Source organism: Eleutherodactylus coqui, chromosome 6, assembly GCF_035609145.1.
Source record: "Eleutherodactylus coqui strain aEleCoq1 chromosome 6, aEleCoq1.hap1, whole genome shotgun sequence".
In the NCBI taxonomy this organism is placed as follows: Eukaryota; Metazoa; Chordata; class Amphibia; order Anura; family Eleutherodactylidae; genus Eleutherodactylus; species Eleutherodactylus coqui.
This window is the reverse complement of record NC_089842.1, coordinates 236,567,180-236,585,746: the sequence shown is the minus strand read 5'-3', so window position 1 is coordinate 236,585,746 and position 18,567 is coordinate 236,567,180. Positions and strand designations below refer to the sequence as shown.

At 45.6% G+C, this 18,567-nt stretch overlaps 1 protein-coding gene across 5 annotated transcripts in view; it reads right to left on the bottom strand.

Annotated features, from left to right (window-relative positions):
* The window catches only part of ARHGEF11 (Rho guanine nucleotide exchange factor 11), a 122,724-nt gene that overhangs the window by 23,269 nt on the left and 80,888 nt on the right, over positions 1–18,567 (bottom strand). For 4 of the 5 annotated variants that reach the window (XM_066609157.1, XM_066609153.1, XM_066609156.1 and 1 more), the window contains 9 exons: positions 18,306–18,404; positions 17,006–17,048; positions 16,345–16,441; positions 14,996–15,118; positions 10,619–10,642; positions 10,284–10,422; positions 8,220–8,322; positions 7,288–7,317; positions 4,443–4,569 (listed from right to left, as the gene is read on the bottom strand). In XM_066609157.1, coding sequence (XP_066465254.1) covers positions 4,443–4,569; positions 7,288–7,317; positions 8,220–8,322; positions 10,284–10,422; positions 10,619–10,642; positions 14,996–15,118; positions 16,345–16,441; positions 17,006–17,048; positions 18,306–18,404 — 785 coding nt within the window. The remainder of the gene's footprint in view (positions 1–4,442; positions 4,570–7,287; positions 7,318–8,219; positions 8,323–10,283; positions 10,423–10,618; positions 10,643–14,995; positions 15,119–16,344; positions 16,442–17,005; positions 17,049–18,305; positions 18,405–18,567) is intronic. The other variant, XM_066609154.1, reaches the window with a different exon arrangement.

The following is an 18,567-nucleotide window of genomic DNA, read 5'->3' as shown; positions in this document are numbered from 1 at the left end:
AGAGAAAACACCACAAACAAGACGCCGGCCCGGTGAATAGGACTGACACCGGCGTGCTGGCGCAACGTTTAACCCCTTCGCACCCCATGATGTACATCTACATAGGGGAGGAGAAGGGTGACGCAAAATGTTGTATATTTATGGCATGTAGATGGATCAAAAGCCGAGCCTGTATCATCCACAGCGGGAGCCAGCTGTAAGTGACGGCCAACGTCCCGCTGCAACGGCGGGGAAAGGAGAAAGCATGAATCCCCTTCTTTATCCCCTTACATGCTGCGATCAATGTGGATCATGGCATGCATGAAGTTAGCGAAGGAAAGGCGCTCTTCCTGTGACATCATTGGCCCTCCACCATGTAAGCACAGAGGGCCGATGGGTTGCTATGGCAAATGAATGCCAGTCAATGACATCCGGGTCTGCAATAGATTGTAACAGAAAGGAATATAGATAATACACTGCAGAACCGAAGCAGTGCAGTGTGTTATCTGAGCGTTTTATGAGATGGCAGGTTCAAATTCTCTGCAGGGATATAAAAAGAGGTTTAAAAAATTTTTTTGATTTTATTTGCACTTTTTCTTTTAAGAAAGATGAGAAATAAAAAAAAATTAAAAAAACGTTTGGCATTACCCTCATGCGCAACAAGCCGTGCAATAAATAGAATACACTTTTTATCCCAGATCGCAGGAATCATAATAAAAAAAACGCTAGAACAAAAAAAACGTTGCTCTTTTGTTAATTTCGCCTCAGTAAAAGTTTTCAAAAAAGTCATATGAACCCCAAAATGGTACCAGTAACAACTCCAACCCATCATATGAAAAACAAGCCCACACAGACCTCCGGCCATGGAAAACTAAAGTGCTGGCTCATTGAATGAAGAAATGGAAAACAAATTAAAATTGAAATAGGAGATTACTGTAAAAACATAGAAACTTTCATTGTAATTGTATCAACCTGCACAAAAAAAAAGTTATGTCACACGGCGAGTGCCATAACAATTAAACCCAGCAAATATTGGGAGAATTGATGTGTTTTTTCTTGCACCCACCGCACCCCACCTCCCCCAAGTTGTACAATACATTAATATGTACCCCAAAACGGTACCAATAAAAACTACGGATTGCCCCCTAACAGACAAGTGCTCGTACAGTCCTGTCGATGGAGAAATTCAAAAAGTTCTGGCTTTTGAAAAGTGGCGATGAGAAGTCCAAACTAATGCGTGTCCTTAAGGAGTTAAAGGGTATTGAGCTGTAAAATGCAGCTGGACATGGATGAAATCAGCAACAGAGACCACAACATAAAAAACACTATGTGAAAGTGTCAACTGCCAACAGCTCTAAGCGGGGGCGGGACTATAATCTTTATATAGGGCTTCTACGATGGAAGAAGTAGAGGAACAACCCCTTTGTAAATTTTTGTGGTGCCATTACAGCAAGTTCTGCACCCACTGCTGGTAAGGAACATGCAACATTAGTAAGCAACCATTGGTGCACTTGCCCTTTAAGTAATCTACACCTATATATAGTGTATATAATGAATGCACACACATAAACATAGGATCCCGCAATGAAAGGCTTCAGTCATTGTCTTCATATAATAATTTAGGGAGGGTCTTACCTCTTCCATAATTTCATCTCCAGCTTCTTTTTATCCATTTTTTGGATAGCCCCCAGTTTCCCGGCACCCAGCCGCAGACCCCTAGTCTACATCCTAATCCTGCACTCCCAAGCTTGCTGTCCTCATGCCGGGGATGGGATTGCACAGAGGCCTGCTCAGCCCGCCTGTGCTTTGTGGCGGCTTCCAAGCAAATCCTCTATTGATCCTATCTCCATTCTAATACTAGCAATAGAAATCAATGGTGCAGCAGACAGGACAGAGCGGGCATACGAGCGCAGGAGGACCGCCCCGTCACACGCACCCAGCAGGCGTCCTGACACCTAAATGACAATGACAATTACCATGGATAAGTCTCTGGCTCTCACTTGCTGCGGCTAAAAACAGCAGCAGATAGGACGGGCCCGCCATGTCTACACCGAGCCTTGTAAAAATAGACGATTGTCTCATAAACAGAATTAAGAGACTCATTGATTTAACCTTTCCAAATAAATGTCACATAAAACCAGGAGCAGAGAGACTGTCGCCATCTAATGCCTAAAAACGCCACACAAGTGTAATACGTTAGACAACCGCATGCGGGGTAATTCCAAAAACCATATGAGCTGGCAGGGGACAAAAAAAGGAGAATGTAGGTTGTAGATTGATAATAGAGCTAGATTACATATAAATACAACTACAGCCGCTATACTTGAGCCAAAAGTCACGGGACAGGAAACAATATTGTGTAGGACCCCCTCTAGTCCAATAAAGTGCAGCAACTCGACACCGAATCGATTCCAAAAGTGAAGGGAAGGCGTCTAGAGAGATGATGAAGCACACCATCTGGATAGCTCCATTCTATTTGTAGCTGCAATATCTCGGGTATGAATGGACCTCTCCACCACATCCCATGAATGCTCGATTGGACACGTATCGGACAAACATGCAGGTCACACCGTCCGTAGGAACTCTCCAGAAAACTCCTCAAATTCCAGACAATGTGGGCCCGAGGGCACGGTGTATTATCCTGTTGGAATATCCCATCATTGTGCGGTATATGAAGTGCATGAAGGGTTGCAAATAGTCACCAAGCAATGAAACATAGTGGGAATCGGTCAATGAAGTGTTTAGGCGGACCAGTTGACCCAACTCATGCCATGAGGACCCCATACCAGTATGGGGCCACCACCAGCCTGCACAGTGCCTGGTTGACAACTGAGGTTCATGGCTTCATGAGGTCTGCATCACACATGAACCACACTATCAGGCCCAAATAGTTGGTACCATGTCTCATCGGCCACATGTTACCAGTCCTCTTGGGTCCAATTAGAAACCTCATGAGCCCAGGTGAGGCACTGTGTCTGGTGTCGGGTTGATAACAGGGAGATAGAATAGGGGTAGAGCAAACCCGGTGTGTATGAGGGTCCGGAGCCCGGTAGGATGTCCGGGGCCCAGAAGCCTCATGGAGCTGAAGAAGAAAACAAAAAATAAAAAAATAAAAAAAAATTGTAAAAAATTTTTTAAAAAAAGAGTAAATTTGTGAGAAAATTAATTTCACTAGGAGGCGCTGTTGACCAGATAAAGCCACCGACTGGTGGACAAAATGGAGTGAAACAATACTGGTAGTCCGGCGCCGTTTTCTAATGAATTTCAACAGGCAGTGGGATAAGATTTATCCAACTTCTCTTTTTATTGTGTCAATTAAAACCAGCAGATATGCGTTTCGGGGTACAATAAAACAAGAGAACATTAAAAAAAAAAAAATTATATATAAAGAATTTAATTAACACAATAAAAAGAGAAGTCCCACTGCCCACTGCCTGTTGAACTTCATTGGAGATCGGCGGTGGGCTACCAGTGGTGATAAGAGGTGCTCTGCTGGATCTTCTTCTCCCATAACCTATGGAAGCTACAGAACGCTGCGACGACCTGCAGGATATATATGTGTGGGGTCTCCTGCAGTGAATGTGGATGTGATTTTTGCTTGACTCACTTATATATGTTCACAAGGACAACAAACTGATCTGCCAGTTCTGGGCCAAGAAGGCTGCAGCAATTTTCTAACTACCTACCTAGAGCACTGCTCTATTTGGCCAGTGCCGATTACATGAGCAGCTCTGGCCAATCAGTGAGCAGGTATAGTGAATTGGTAGTCCAACATCATTAATACACTGTGGGAAATAGGTAGTCTGAATATTGTGTCAGCCATCTTGGTTGACTAAAAATGGGACCTACTGGATAGGAAGGTTGACAAAAAAGAACTGCAGGTACTATACCGCCCAGCCCCCTATGGTCCCAGGACAGAATTGTGTCCCAAAAATAGAGGGTCACTTTGTTTCAGGTATAACTGCTGAGCTTAGAGTTGTCAGACCTGCTTCCACTCATTGCTCCCGGTATAGGGACAAGGATTGAGGAGGGTCCAATGGGTACTTTAAAATTTTGTTTAAATTAGGGGACAACTAATAAGGAAGTAGAATGTTTAAAACAACTACAAACCAGGATCGGGGAAGTCTTTTACAAAAGATGCGATCAATGGAGAGCTGCTAATGTTCAAAGCTCAATGATGAATGCAGAAAAATCAAAATAGACCTTCCCGATACTAATTATTCAAAATAGACCTCCACATCCCAGGACAGTAAGGCTTGCTCTTCCCCCCTCCCTTCCCATATTGTGTACGACAGAGGGATGCCATGACTCTACAAACAGAACTCCCTGAGAAGTGGAAGCAATGGTGTCCAAGTTCATGCCAACCATGATGAAGGACATATGACCAATCTACCATGGGGTCCCTCTTCTCCACAGGAACATTGATAAATCTACAAATAGGACACCCTTTTTTTCTTCCATACCTGTCATTGTCTATCAGGTCATCAGGGAAGCTGCCGGTGGACAACCGTTGCATGCCCGGTTCCTGGAGGTCATACTGTTGGTTGTTTTCAAAGTGTTGGATGATGTTTCGGACATTCCCAGGTTTTACTGTGGAGAGAATACAATGTGAGGCGCAAGAAACCATGGCTCTGTATTTTGTGTGCCCAACGACATCTTGTGCGGCCATTTTTTTGGCAGTGAGGCCACGGCTCAATCAGGAAGAGATATTAGAGGGAAGGAGGAGAGCAGGAGCCACGCAGAGAAGATAGAGCACCCAGAACTTCTACAGGACCAGCAGATGGTGTCAGCACAGCGAGCTCGTGTTAGTGAAATTAGGTCCAGCGCTGAAGAGACTACATGACTATATGAGGTACCTGAAAGCTGGGCTGGAGGCCATGCCCTCAGTGGCTCAATCACAAGATCGGATTTCTCTATACAAAGTTATTCCAAGACTTCGGAAAGTTTAAGGCAAAAACTGTTAATTCTTAAAGAGCTTCTCTGATTTGATTCACTTTTACAAAAAAATCAAGTTACCGTATTTTTCGCTTTATAAGACGCACCCCCGTTTTAGAGCGGGAAAATAGGGGGGGAAAAAAATCAGTACTCACCTCCCCCGGCGTTCTGCGGCGCTGCTGCAGGCTGTCACTCCCTCCTGGTCCCCGGCAGAGCATTGCTTTCTGGACGCAGGGCTTGAAATCCCCACCTCCAGAAAGCTAATACTGTGATTGGCTGTAGGCGCACGTGTGTTAGCCAATCACAGCCATTCAATAATGTCATTGAATGGCTGTGATTGGCTGACGGTGTGCGTTAGTGAATCACAGTATTAGCTTTCTGGAGGAGGGGATTTCAAGCCCTGCGCCCAGAAAGCAATGCTCTGCCGGGGACCAGGAGGGAGCGACAGCCTGCAGCAGCGCCGCAGAACGCCGGGGGAGGTGAGTACTGATTTTTTTTTTGACAGGAGGAGAGAAATCTTCTAACTGATCGCACATTTGTTCATGCGATCGCGAATTTAACGCGCAATTGCTCCATATAAATCGCGTCCGCGCGTTAAATTCGTGATCGCGCTAAAAATGGCGATCGGAACGAATTTTCGCCACATTCGCTTTATAAGACGCAGGAACTTTTCCCCCCCGCTTTGGAGGCGGAAAAAGTGCAACTTATAAAGCGAAAAATACGGTAACTCCTTCCAATCCACTGTCTGACATCTAAAGACATTCTGATTGAAGGCTGTATAGCTCCAATGTCGGAAGACGTCCGGCAGGGTATTCTTACTGTAGATAACTGGCCGCTCTGTTGTCGGGGGCCTCTTCAGCATGTCCCATACTGCAGTACTGGCTCTAGCCAGCAGATGGCGCCATTGTATAATGGCAGAAAGAGAAAGCCCCCCCTCCCTAGGAAACCCTCAATCCAAAATTGGATTGCAAAGGGTTAAAATTGCAGGAAGGTGCAGAAAAATGCAAGATATGAGCCCTAGTAAGTCCAATGGACTTCAGTGTCTTTGGTTGAACAGAAGAACCCAATTAGTCTAAATCAGACTGGTTACTTGAGCCAGACAGATGCAACAATAAAGTTAATGGGGTTGTCAAAGATTAAGGGGGGAAAAAAGGCTGTGCTCCGGTAAATGCATCCAATTGTCCTAATAGGGGGCAGTGCAAAGTCCACAGTAAGTGAGCACCAGGTGACCCTAGCTAAGGGCAGTCCATACGTGAGGATCTGCCCCCAATATGATAGTACACTGAATAAGCACTTTATTAGAGACCCCCATCTAGTAGTGCGCTGATCTTCTGAACCACAGTCATTTATCATGGCATTGATTCCACTAGATGATGAAATCGTTCTGCAGGAATACTGGCCCCTGCGGACAGGAAGTTTATCCTACATAGTGCAGATTGGATGTAGGTCATATGTTCTGAGCAGCTGACAGGAAGGGGTCATCGATTCATGCTGCTTGTGCCAAATTCTGCCCTCCCATCAACACAGGGCAACAAAAATCTGGATCCATCTGACCACGAGATGCTTTTCAGCTTTTCAGTGCTACAATTTTTGTGCTCTGGAGTCCCGCCTTTCTGTTTCTCTCAGACACAATGGCGCTGGAGTTGGTCGTCTGCTGTGACAGCCCATCTGTGCCAAGGAACGGCAAGTTGTGCATTTAGACAAGTTTGTTGCAGTGCCAACGTTGTATTCAGCTGCAACTTACTTAATTGTGCAGCTCCTGTTCATCAGAACGATTCTTGACATCCTCTTCCGACCCCTTTCATCAACAAGTTGTTCCTATCCACAGGATCCTCTTTCACTGGATGCTTTCCTCGATCACGCCATTCTCTGTATACACCGTTACATGAGAAAACCCCATACAGTGAAATCCCAGGCAGTCTAGCATTGATGACCAGGCTTGTTGGAAGTCCCTCAGATCGCTCGACTTTCCCATCTAATGTGGAATCAAAGTAAAACTGATCCACGGAAAACTTGATTTTATGCCACACTTCGGAGTCATGGGTGTAATCTCCATACAGGGAAGCTCCAATTGTGAGAGAGCGGGGGCTCTGATAAAGTGGCCAAACAGTGTGCTATATATTAGAAAGTTGCATAGCCTAAAGTGATGAGCAGTTAAGGTCCACAAGGCATGATGGAACGATGGCTAGATTGTAAGCTCTTCAGCGCAAGTTCCTCATCAGACATACAAGACGGTTCTACTACAGAAAGTTCAGGAAGGCAGGAAATTTAGATTGAGGTTATATATACAGACAGAGGAATTAGTGGGAAATCACTTTATCATTAGAGCCATAGAGGTGGTAAGGGATGACAACATTGATAAATGAGGTTTACCTTCACCAGGGGACAAGGGGACATGAAACGCTACAAAAAGGAAAAAAATGGCAAATTAAAAAGAAAAAAAAAAAAAATGTAAAAATGAGCAGCACAGCGGAAGAAACAGCGACAAGCTCAGAAAGTGGAGAAGGGATCAGCAAAAAAATCATACTTGGGTCTCACCGAGAGGCGGCAAAACAATCATTAGTGGGAATTATTACTAATTAATCAACATTATTATTATTATGACAGAGTAGAGGAGGACGTGTTGAGTACAGGTCACAGTGATCAACTGACCCAACAGTGGGCACACGAATGGCAGCAATGAATGGCAACTTCCATATGTAGCCTAAGGATAGGATATACATTTTGATGTCCTGGTAAACCCTTAAAAGGCATCTTCCGGGCATAAACTATTGATAGCCTATCCTCAGGATAGGCCATCATTAGTTAATTGCTGGGGATCTGTCACTCAGGATCCTTGGCGATCATCTGATCACTTGGCCCACTGTCAGTTCAGCGGGCCAGACGTACATCATAGGGGTCGAGAGGGCAAGTGCCCTAAGCTGGCTCATTTCCATTGAAATTAATGGGAGCTGAAGCAGCTATTACATTCCCAAACACTTCCGCATCCAATAGTTGCTTCCGCAAGTGTAATAGTTGCTTCCGCAAGTGTAATAGTTGCTTCCGCGCCGCATTGATTTCAATGAGAACGAAGCCTGCTACGGCACTTCTGCTCCCATCCTTGATGATAACATCCTTGCTGCACTGGGCAGGTGATCGGTGAGCACCGGGGATCCCGAACAGCGGGTCCCCAGTGATTACCTATAGGTAGTTCATCAATAGTACTTGCCTGGAAAACCCCACTCAGGTACTACAGGGTGGACAGTAATTAAAACCCCCCTCCAGTAGATGGCTCCACTCTTCTATCTCTATTCTTCCATACTTACTGCTTTGAGAGGAACTTTTGGGTTTTCCAATGTATTTAAGAATTGGGTTCCGTTTCTTGTCATCTGCAGATTCTCGGTCCTTTTCCTTTTTGACATTGCTGTTCTGTGGGGGGGGAGAAAATCCAAGGGGGTCAACAATGACTTATGTGGAAGACCAAGATGACTTTCCTGCAGGTTATTAGAGTGCAATTCATGTGCTCAAGATCCTTCTACAAGGAGAACTTTGCACCACCACATGGTCGAGGAGCTCCCAGAGACTGCTGTCCTCTGTGCATGGTGCAGAAGCAAGCAAATGGGCCGATAACAGAACCAGTAGACAAGCGAGTGGCAACTCAAATGAACGGTGCGTAGACTACACTTGCACAGACGCATAGCATGAGTTTAAGAGGTTTCCATGAAGTCCGCTAAAGGCCCATTTTAATATCCCTACTGGCTATTTTAACCCACTCTTTTTGATACCCATTATAATAACAAATGTCACCATTCAATGTGGCAAGAGAGGCAACATCACTGGCCTATCAAGAATTGCTACATCCGACATGGTGCCACTCGTGCAGGAAACTTATAGGACACTGTGGTGAAATTATACTGGGACTAGCATAGAAGCCCTATATTATTGTGATAACGAAATTAGCCATTAACAGGAGATTGTCTCACTGCTCCTCCAATACACATCCTCCAGACTTGCTGACTGCGATTTCCCTCCACTAAGATGGGACAATGAAAAAAATAAACTAAGAGGGATTGTAGGTCATTTGGAGGTCCCAGCTCAACAACAATTATATTATCGAAACCATGAGTGTACCAGATAACCGTCTGTCGCATATCATGTTTGGCGTCCACAGTAAATTCATGATCTAAAACATGGCGGCCATAGCTTCCCTAATAGAGGGCCTCCTAGGGAAATATGGCTGAAATGTTAAATTGGGTTTCCTTCCTGAAGATCTCTGAGTCTACTTAGCAAGCCTTTAATGTCATGAGGACGATGCCGGAGGTTGGACCCCAATGGACTTTAAAACTAAAAGGTGGTCTTCTTCCACATTGTCAGGAGTTGCATCTAAATGTAGGACCGAACCCCGTTCCACATGCTCCTTGCCCACCACTGTTTGCAACAACTTCATAGACTGGTATTTTCAATTCCTTCATTCATTTTTATTTTCATACTGTTTGTATTTGTAGATATTTAGACCTTTTACAAATTTCTCCTTTTGTGTATTTTTTACCCAAGCACTGCTAACTCTTTTTGGAATAAAGCTTTAAACTTTATTTAATCATCCTCGGTTTAAGTGATCCATAACCTCGAAGTGTGGTTATTGTGTGTCCACTGGAAAACACCGAGATGGCTGACCTACCAGTCAGAATAGTCAGTGGTGGCAGCAAAGTGTGTTAGGGCATCCTAGGCCATACAGGGTGCGATTCGTGCTCCATCTTGCACAAGTGCAGGATTGAGGACCGATCCTGTGGTCTTACCCCTGGGTGCCATACATTACAGGTTCAGGACTGTCGGACCCATAAATCCCATCGACATGACCATTTCCACCAATACGGAGACATGACAACATCCCATAGAAGTCAAGGGATGTTTAGTGTCACATGACAATTTTGGGCAACTCTCCATTGACTTCTAGGTGGTGCAAAATGATTGCTTGTGTTCATCGCTCGTGTCGGGTTTTGCATATTCAAGAGAAGTCCACCAAGTTATATCCAACCCATCTACAGTAGGTTTGGATTAGCGCACCACTGGGAACATTGCTGAACTAGGATGTTCTTTGGTGCCGGAAAAAAAAAATGTCAAGGACGTACGACGTAAGGCCACCACCCAGAGGTGCGTTAAATGTTATTATGGAATATGTTGGTAAACTGTTCTGTAGATATATATATATATATATATATATATAAAGATGTTCTAAAATGCTACAAAAACAATTACATGAGTACAAACAATACTTGCATTGACTTCTCTAAACATGCACATTTTTTAACCTCTCGGATTTCCCTACTTCCAGGCATTTGATGGTCCAGAAAATCTAAATACAGGTATCGGTCTGTATTTCACCCGCTTACCTTTTTAGTTTTGGGGAAGAAGGGGAGCCACTTGTCTTTGTCAGGAATGATCTTCTCCGAGATGCTGACAGGGCGAAACTCCCGGGAAGTGATTCCAGCATGATTCATATAGGTGCTTAGTGCAAAGGCCATAGGGGAGCTACAGGAGGGCAGAAGGTCGTGTACATCAATATTTCAGATAAAAATGGAGTTTCTTTTTTTAAAGGGCGGGGCTGTGACTACCTCCTCGGCTGTCATTACTGGGGCCTTACTCCACTCAAATCTGGAAATGCTGAATAACTGAAGTTTGATATTTTGGGGTTGAGACTTACAATTTAATCTAATCGAGGACTCACCTTCTCTCCTCTTCATATTTTGACCTGATAACAGAAATAAGAAAACATGAGTTTGCAAATAACAGGATTGTTGTTACCCAAGTACTTTTAGACGAGCCAATTTATCGAATGATGTACGAAATTGTATGCCGGCAGATACATCGTTGGTTCGGTCAAACGAGAAATCGTTCCGTCTTTCACATTCGCGCGTTTTAATGATTTTTTTTTTTAACAATATTCTTCTGTCTCAAAGCACCCTTACTGTGAAATCCATTTCTTGTTTCATTCATTGGGGGACACAGCAAGACCTTGGGTATAGCTGCCGCCACTAGGAGGCGACACTAATAATAATTATAATCTTTATTTATATAGCACCAACATATTCCGCAGCGCTTACAAAAACGGGGATACGGAAAGACAAAAGTACAAAAATACATAAACTGTGGTTACACATAGTAATCAGTTGATGGAAACAATAGGGGTGAGGGTCCTGCTCCAGCAAGCTTGCACACTACAGATAATGGGGTGATACAGAAGGTAAAGGGGCTGGAGATGTGCAGGGTATGGCGGGGTGGAGAGTGAGGGATGCTATACACATAGACAATGGTCAGACTTAAGCCGTGTGGTGGCTAAATCAGTATGACTGCGGGGGCGGTTGATGGTGGCTAGCAGGAGTTGCAGTCAGTAGGTCAGGGAGCATGTTATCAGGTGGAGTACAGAGGGGTTTGGTTTAGGGAATGTGGTATGCCTCCCTGTAGAGGTGCGTTTTTAGAGCACGCCTAAAGTTGTGCGAGTCCTGGATAGCTTGGATATTTTGGGGTAGTGCGTTCCAGAGGACCAGTCCTGCTCTGGAGAAGTCTTAGAGGCGGGAATGAGAGGTTTGAATTAAAGAGGCACTCAGTCTGATTTCGTTAGTAGAACGGGGGATGCAGACTGGGTGGTGGATTGAGATGAGGGAGGCAATGTAGACACCAAGCACTAAAGAGCGTTCGTTCCTCCAGGTAAACCTTACCTACAGGCACTGAGCTATTTTCTACCTAAGCGGTAGGAAAAACACAAATTAACACAGGACATCAAATACAGTCTGAAATAAGAAACCGACGGTGCATGTAAGATTCAGAAAAGACTGAGGATCCCTTCTGGAAAGACAACAGGGTCCATGAAAAATAATTATTGGGTGAGTGCTGCCCCCCCCCCCCCCCCCAATGAACAAGACAAGAAATGGATTTTAAGGGAAGTAACAAAAATCCTCATTTCTCATATGCCATTGAGGGACACAGCAAGAACTTAGGACATTCCAAAGTACTTCCCAAGGGGTGGGTAAAAGAAGGCGAGTACAGGCAGTATACTGGTACCTGCTGACCTATGTGACCAGGAAGAAATGCAGAACTTAGAAAAAAATGTGAAGTTTTGGAAGTGTTCTTATCGCCATGATGGCCGAAGCCCTAGTCAATTGACAAAGAGTGCCATCGTTCTAATAGAACGGCATCTACCAAAGAAGGTGACGACTTGGCCTTCAGCGGTTACGCATTGCCAAAAATCAAATTATGGAAAAAGATAAAACAAATTTAGGTGGGGTGGGGGAGATTATGTGTGTAAGGTCGCAAGAAAAAACGTAGGCTAGGAGGTACCTACAGTATGGGCCATGCATTGCAGAGGATACTAGATATCAGAGAGGAATAAGAGAAGGACACAACTCAACCTTCAAGAAGGCTGAAGAACAGGCAGAAAAGAAGAAAGAAGCAAAAGTACAATTTTAGTTCCCCTTTGCTAGTGAACGAGGCAAGCCACGATTATGGTAGAATCAACCATAACAAGGACTTCCTACTCCTCAAGAGGAGAAGAGCTCACCATCTAGCTGGTCTGATCTTGAATGTAGAGGTTGGCCATCTAGTTGTCCAGTCCTGGAACACAACAGGCCAAGAGAGCCGCCATGTGGGACGCAATCTGCCGCAGGATGCTGGACAACTCTGATGTGACCCTGGTGTCACTGGTCCTTCTTGGATTGCCTGGGTAGGCCATTACTCTAGAGTTCTTCAACTGACCCAAGCAAGGAAAGGGCAACGGAGAGATGTAGTGCATGAATGGTAGAGGGAAGACTATGAGTTGCAGGATGAGGAGCACGAGGGGGGAATTCTGGAGGATCTGTATTGACGAGCATTGGTCAGGATGGATCAGATTCTCCTTGGGGAGGAAGGTCCACTGGAAAGTAATCAGCTAGATTCGTCCTATGGAAGGTAGTACTGTAGACCATGTCAGGTACAGCGCCTCACAGTAATACAGAGATGGTGGATGTAAAGTGACCGCCTGATACTAGCAACCATGTCCTACATAGAGTCTAGCAGTAATACAGATACCCATAGTATGAAGGCCTTATGTGACTGGTGGATACCTGCAAGCACTACGTCATAAGAAGAGTCTAGCAGTCATGCATTTACTTCTCCTTTGGAGGGGGAACGTGGCAGCCTATGCTTGTACTCCCCGCCTGATCATGTCAGATACAAAGTCTAACAACTATGTGAGTAGTCTGTATAAAGGAGTTACAAGGCAGCCTGAGACTTGTAGTCCCTCTATTATGTCCAATACAGAGTTTAGCAGTAATATTCTTATTCCACCAGTGGAGGGGTAGTGAGGCCACCATACATGTCCATGCACTACAGGATCATGTCAAATGCCGAGTCCAGCAGTGATGCATCTACTTCTTCAGCAGGTATGAAGATATGGCGGCCTGATCGCTGCATTTGCCATCATGACCAACACCGTGTCCGGCTCCCGGGCAATGATTCCTCCAATGGAAATTATTGGTGAGCATCATGAGCTGGGAAGAAGGGGGAGAGCGTTCCGGACCAAGGTTGAGAGGAGGTAAGTAGTTCCAGAGGGAGCAAGAATAGGAGGGGAGGAAGATTCCATATTTGCCTAGCCTGGGATACTTTCTGAAATAAGGAGCTGGATCTGGATAGTAAGCGTATGTTCACACAGAGGACTTCCGCCTCCAAATCCTGCACCAAAAGCCACACCTTTCCTGACTCTGTTTTGGCCATGGACCCGCATACGGATAGATCCTTGTGGACTTTGGCGCGGTTTTTAGAGGCAGAAAATTCTGCAGCGATGTGAACATACCCCAAGAGTCCAACAGGGTTCCACCTCCGACTCGCTTCCCCTTGGTGACAGAGGGGGCGCTCCGGCTGGGAGCTGACCATATTAGGTTGGACCCTATAGCTGGTGGGCCATAGAGGAGTTGGGGCTCGTCTGCGACTCCTTTTCTTCTGGAGGTAGGGCAGGCCACAGAGAGGTTAGGGCCACTCTCCTCTCCCTCACATGGGGGATGGGGTGAACTAGTAGCCCTGCATTCCCAACCTAAAAGGGGAAAAAGTAAAAATAAAAACTTAAGAGAAGCCCCGCAGAGCAGGCGGTCTGCCTCCGACGGACACAAACCAACTTACCTCATTCCCTGCAGAAGGGGCATAGCTGGTGGGAGGGACTATGACTCTTCTGTGCTTGGTGTCCGCCTCCCAGTGGCAGCAGCTATACCAAGGTATTGGTGTGTCCCCCCCAACCACAGATGACAGATTTTAGTTTGTCACATGACTATAATGTACAGATAACCCCTTACCTCCTTAGTACTTCCAAGCTTGAAAAGCAAACCGCAAAAGGCAGTAAGCAGGAGAATCATGCAGGTCTTTCCATTTACAGAGAAAATCGGATTAGCGTAACGCTGACTATACAGCTGTCCCGCATACATGTCAGGAACCCTATAATAGGGAAACCACCTTTTTTTCGGCAGTTTCACTTGCGCTGCTGTTGACAGAGCTTACTAGTCTTATAAGAATGAGCTGTGGGGTCTCCTAAATACACCTTGTTAAAACATGACAAACCGAGGGAAGCACTTGAAGGCCCAAATTGTACAATCACAGCACTGAGGAGACAAAGAATATGAAGATCTGTCACCAGCAGCCAACCTGCTTGCTGACAGTTTCCAGGTACTAACAGAAGTTTTTTGGGGTTTTTTTTAGGGAAGACAAGCTGGGCACAAAATAATAGCCTGTCTATTCATGTGATTAGGTTAGGGAGGACAGAGTTGTGTGTGGGAGAAGACATGGAAGGAGCATGGCCCCCAGCAGAGTATTCCAGGAGGAGCAGGTTCATACTATGGCCTCTTCTCTCATATATTGGTGAAGGCCCAGCCGCACGCGGTGGAGGAACTCTAAGGGCTCCTACCCACTTGTCAGTGTCAATGGGACTTTCGAATGTTAAAAACATTGACATTTGCATTATAAAAAAAAAAAAATACAGTGTTAACGCAGCGTTAAAAAAACGCAAGTGGGTAGGAGGCTTAATGGACAGAAACCACACAAACTACAAAAGGAGGACACTGGTCTGCCAGGTTGCAGCACTTACAGGATCTCCCCCAGCTGTGCGATCTGCTTAGCAGCCACCTGACGCTCTCGCTGAGGGTCAATTTCAAGGTCCAGCAGGTCATTTTCTCCATAAAGACTGCCCAGGCCCATAGTTCGCTTGGTCCTGTGAAGAAGAATACTGCAAATTGAGCAAAATCACAAAGTACTGGGAGGTCCTCATCACCGCAAAGTGACCAGTCTACACATGTAGAGGACTGCAATACCACATGGGTACAGTCAGCGGACACAAAAAATAGCTACTGGGTCCACCGGTCATCCAGAATTGCATTCTGTATTATACTCCAGAGCTGCACTCACTATTCTGCTGGTGGAGTCACTGTGTACATACATTACTTATCCTGTACTGCTCCTGAGTTACATCCTGTATTATACTGCAGAGCTGCACTCACTATTCTGCTGGTGGAGTCACTGTGTACATACATTACTTATCCTGTACTGCTCCTGAGTTACATCCTGTATTATACTCCAGAGCTGCACTCACTATTCTGCTGGTGGAGTCACTGTATACATACATTACTTATCCTGTACTGATCCTGAGTTACATCCTGTATTATACTCCAGAGCTGCACTCACTATTCTGCTGGTGGAGTTACTGTGTACAGACATTACTTATCCTGTACTGCTCCTGAGTTACATCCTGTATTATACTGCAGAGCTGCACTCACTATTCTGCTGGTGGAGTCACTGTGTACATACATTACTTATCCTGTACTGATCCTGAGTTACATCCTGTATTATACTCCAGAGCTGCACTCACTATTCTGCTGCTGGAGTCACTGTGTACATACATTACTTATCCTGTACTGCTCCTGAGTTACATCCTGTATTATACTCCAGAGCTGCACTCACTATTCTGCTGGTGGAGTCACTGTATACATACATTACTTATCCTGTACTGATCCTGAGTTACATCCTGTATTATACTCCAGAGCTGCACTCACTATTCTGCTGGTGGAGTCACTGTGTACATACATTACTTATCCTGTACTGATCCTGAGTTACATCCTGTATTATACTGCAGAGCTGCACTCACTATTCTGCTGGTGGAGTCACTGTGTACATACATTACTTATCCTGTACTGATCCTGAGTTACATCCTGTATTATACTGCAGAGCTGCACTCACTATTCTGCTGGTGGAGTCACTGTGTACATACATTACTTATCCTGTACTGCTCCTGAGTTACATCCTGTATTATACTCCAGAGCTGCACTCACTATTCTGTAAACTTCAGAGCTGAACTCTTCCAGTATGCCCTGCTTATTCAGTGTCTGCACAGACCTTGTTCCTAGGATTTGCTGTCTTTGCACCATATTGTTACATCATCACCTGTAGTCTTGTATCTGCTCCTGTATTTCCGGTAACATGGCGTCTTGTGCCTCGCTCAGCGCACTCCGGACGTCTTCAGAACCACGTAGACAGGAGTCTGAGAGAGAAGGGGGAGGGGAGGAAAGTTTATCAGGCAGTAGATACAATCCAAGTCCTATCCATAGGGGGACACAGAATAGAGAGGACTTCATAGCAAAAACCTCGCACCATCCCATCTATCCCCTCACCCGTCCATTTGGGGCATGAATCACCCACCCCAGCCTGTTCTGTTTAACAACAGTGTTACTGTATATAGTATGTATAAGCACTGCAGGTTGTCTGGTGCTATTTGTACGTTGGCTCCTGCGTATCTTTGACCCCAGATTTGGGGGAAGGGTTACTCCTTTACTTGCTGCATGAAGCTTTAGAACAGGAGTAGGAGAGTGCCCCTAGTAAATAATGCCCCCACAGCAGTGCCAGGCAGCATAGTGCATCTCTTTACATGGCTGCTACCTGCAGTGACCACAAGATGGCGCTCGCTACATACAGCTTTATACAGTCAGTGGCTCAATAAAAGCATGTGCCTCTAGCTCCTCCTAGTGGCTGGCTGGAAAATTGCCAGCACTACTTAGTGTCCGTGGGATCTCCCCTATTTCGGTCTGATTTACAACCAATCACTCACCAATTTCAGCCAGGAGGTTCTCAGGAATCTTCACTCTGAGAGGCTGAAAGACAACAACAAGCCAGATCATGGACTGCATGCAAGCAGCGTGGAACGCGTCGGTCTAGGACCAGACATAAAATGTGAGAACCAGGCCTCACCTGTTGTCACTCACCTTGAGCGTTCGTGTAGTTATATACACAAAACCAGTCCCATATCATAGTGACAGTTTATATAGATAAAGCTTTAAGGGGTTGTCCACGTCCAGCTCTTTTGCTGCAGGAAGCAGGCTGCTCCGTATATTGCATAGTGGCCCAGGTTGGTACTGTACACTGACTCCTATTGAAGTGAATAGGATTTAGCTTGCAGTACCAACCCGGACCACTGAACCACATACAGAGCTGTCTGCTTCTTGCAACAGTAGAGCTAGGAGTTGAGCAACCCCTTTTTAACAGCAGCTTAGGGTCCTGGGGGGTCCTTTGGGGTGAAGGAGAGTAATAATTCTGAGGAACAAACTTTTCTAAACTATGTTTGGTATCAGAAAGCCCCTCTCTCAAAGGGTGTTTCTGCCCTTTTTTCGACTGATGACCTATCCTCTGGATAGGTTATCAATAGTTGATGGACGCGTGGGAGGTGACCCCCATCCATCAGCTTATCATTCGGCCCGCTGTTCAGTGCAGCGGGCCGGTTGTCATCATCAGTGGACAGGAAGTGCAGGCATCGGTGTCACTGCTCTGCCACTCCCACTTCCTGCTCTGCTTACGGACTTCCTGTTCTGGGCAGGAAGTAGAAGAGAAGTGCTGTGCCCCCATTTATTTGAATGAGCGTGAAGCCGATGCCCCCACTTCCTCCTCTGTCCGCTGACTTCCAGCCTGAACTACGGGCTGGACGACCAGCTGATGGACAGCGGTCTGGAGCGGCAGGACCCCGTCTGTCAACTACTGGTGACCTATTCAGAGCCCAGGTCATCAGCTGAAGTAAGGGCAGAAAACCCCTTTAAGCTGGCAGAGGATTGTCGAGACTTGGTGTAATTGTAGAAACCTTTATCTCTACAAACAGCACATCATCAGGGCTTCAATGTCTGAATACAGAACATTACTGTTCAGTGGCAGCAAGCAGAGATCTTGAAAATGTTGAGAAAAAGTTGCTGAAAAAAGGAGTCCCTACAGAAGCGGAGAGACTGGAACTGGTCCTACTGCATAGCGGGTTATGTAAAAGCACTGAATTATAGGTCAGGGTACCGGCTGACCCCATATAGCACATCTCCACGTCTGACCCCCACAGATGCATCACATATAATAATTCCTCCGCCGTCACTTACCGCACTCTTATCCAAGAAAATGTTCCACACGTCCTTCCCCAGCGAGCAGGCGTCCCGAGGGCTGAGCTGCTGGCAAACTTCAGCACATAGATAGAACAGCTGCAAGAGTCCGAAGCAAGTAAATTTACTGACGGCGAGAACAGAGACGCCATCATTAGTGATTATAAAATACAACTAAGGGACATGGAACAATACCTCTACAGTGCCACCTACTGGAACGTAGCATTACTGCAAATCAATGTTAGACTCTTTATACAAGCCT